Raw genomic sequence first — 1,322 nt, forward strand, 5'->3', positions numbered from 1 at the left:
TCTCTCAAGATTAAGAGTTCATGCAAATGTAAGTCGTGAGATTTATTATTCATTTGACAGTCTTTAGGAGAATAATAAATCTCATAGCGGTCCAATTCAATATGTCTTAACTCTTAAAACATATTAACACATCAACTAGAAGTCTCCACTTCCATGATCAAGACAAATCATCGTAGTTGATATGTTATAGTCTTCGCAGATGAAATGCCCAATTTCATCACCGACTACGAACTATAATTCTGAGTTTACAAAGAACTTGTGATTTATATCTTCCGTGACTCTTCACATAAATCACATACTATGCATCTCATGGACTATGTGATAATGTCCGAATATTCATGTTACCATTATTTCAGATAATAATAAAACAAATTTATTATACATAATATTAAGTCATACATAATGTCATACACAATGTCAAACTTAATATCATACATAGCATCATACAATAGGATTTAAGGGCACTAATCCTAACATCTGCATCTTTCAAGGCACGACTGATATAATATACTAGTTGCTCGATGCCACCCCCATCCTCTTAGGCGATTAACGCACCAATGGCATACGAATTGGTGGCCAAGTAAAGCAACAATGGCTTCTTGTGAATCGGGCCCTGCACTGTGGGGAGATTCATCATGATCTGCTGTAGCCTTTTGAAGGTTGCCTGCTGCAATTCCCCCCACTCAAAATCCTGCCCTTTCCTGAGCAGCCTGGTGAAAGTAAAGGTGATTGATGCCAATCCGAGGATAAATCTTCGGATGTACGAGACTTTCCCTAAGAAGCTCTTTAGCTCCTTTACTGTACTTAGAGGTCTTATGGTTGTGATGGCCTTAGCTTTAGCCGGGTCCACGTCTATTCCCTTGCTGTGAACAAAGAAGCCTAGGAACTTCCCAGAGAACACTCCGAATGCGCATTTGAGAGGGTTCATTCTCAGTTTGAAGGCTTTGCACCTCTCGAATACTCTCCTCAACACTTGGAAGTGTTCCTCTCTCTTCCTTTATTTTACTACTATGTCATCCACGTAGTCCTCCAGTTCACGATGCATTATATCGTGAAATATGGCCGTTATCGCCCGCTGATAAGTGGCACCTGCATTTTTCAATCTAAAGGGCATTACAGTGTAGTAGAAGTTGCCCATGGGCGTTCTGAAAGCGGTTTTCTCTGCATCTCTCGGCGCCATCCTGATTTGGTTGTACCCGCTGAACCTATCCATAAATGAAAACATGGCACTTCTTGCTGCAGAATCTATCAGTAAATCCATGTTTGGCAAGGGAAACTCATCCTTTGGACAGGCTTTGTTGAGATTCTTGAAATCCACGCAA

General features: G+C 40.6%; 1 protein-coding gene across 1 annotated transcript; it reads right to left on the bottom strand.

Moving 5' to 3' along the window:
- Positions 1-538: 538 nt before the first annotated feature.
- On the bottom strand, positions 539-928 carry LOC112012565 (uncharacterized mitochondrial protein AtMg00860-like). Its single transcript, XM_024044942.1, has one exon. The coding sequence runs from the start codon at positions 926-928 to the stop codon at positions 539-541; it is 390 nt and encodes a 129-aa protein (XP_023900710.1).
- Positions 929-1,322: the final 394 nt, after the last annotated feature.

The sequence above is a fragment of the Quercus suber genome, unplaced genomic scaffold (genome assembly GCF_002906115.3).
Source record: "Quercus suber isolate HL8 unplaced genomic scaffold, Cork oak 2.0 scaffold_8, whole genome shotgun sequence".
Taxonomy (NCBI): Eukaryota; Viridiplantae; Streptophyta; class Magnoliopsida; order Fagales; family Fagaceae; genus Quercus; species Quercus suber.

What these genes read in the sequence shown, in the direction of transcription:
- LOC112012565 (XM_024044942.1), bottom strand. Translation starts at nt 928, where the DNA reads ATGAACCCTCTCAAATGCGCATTCGGAGTGTTCTCTGGGAAGTTCCTA.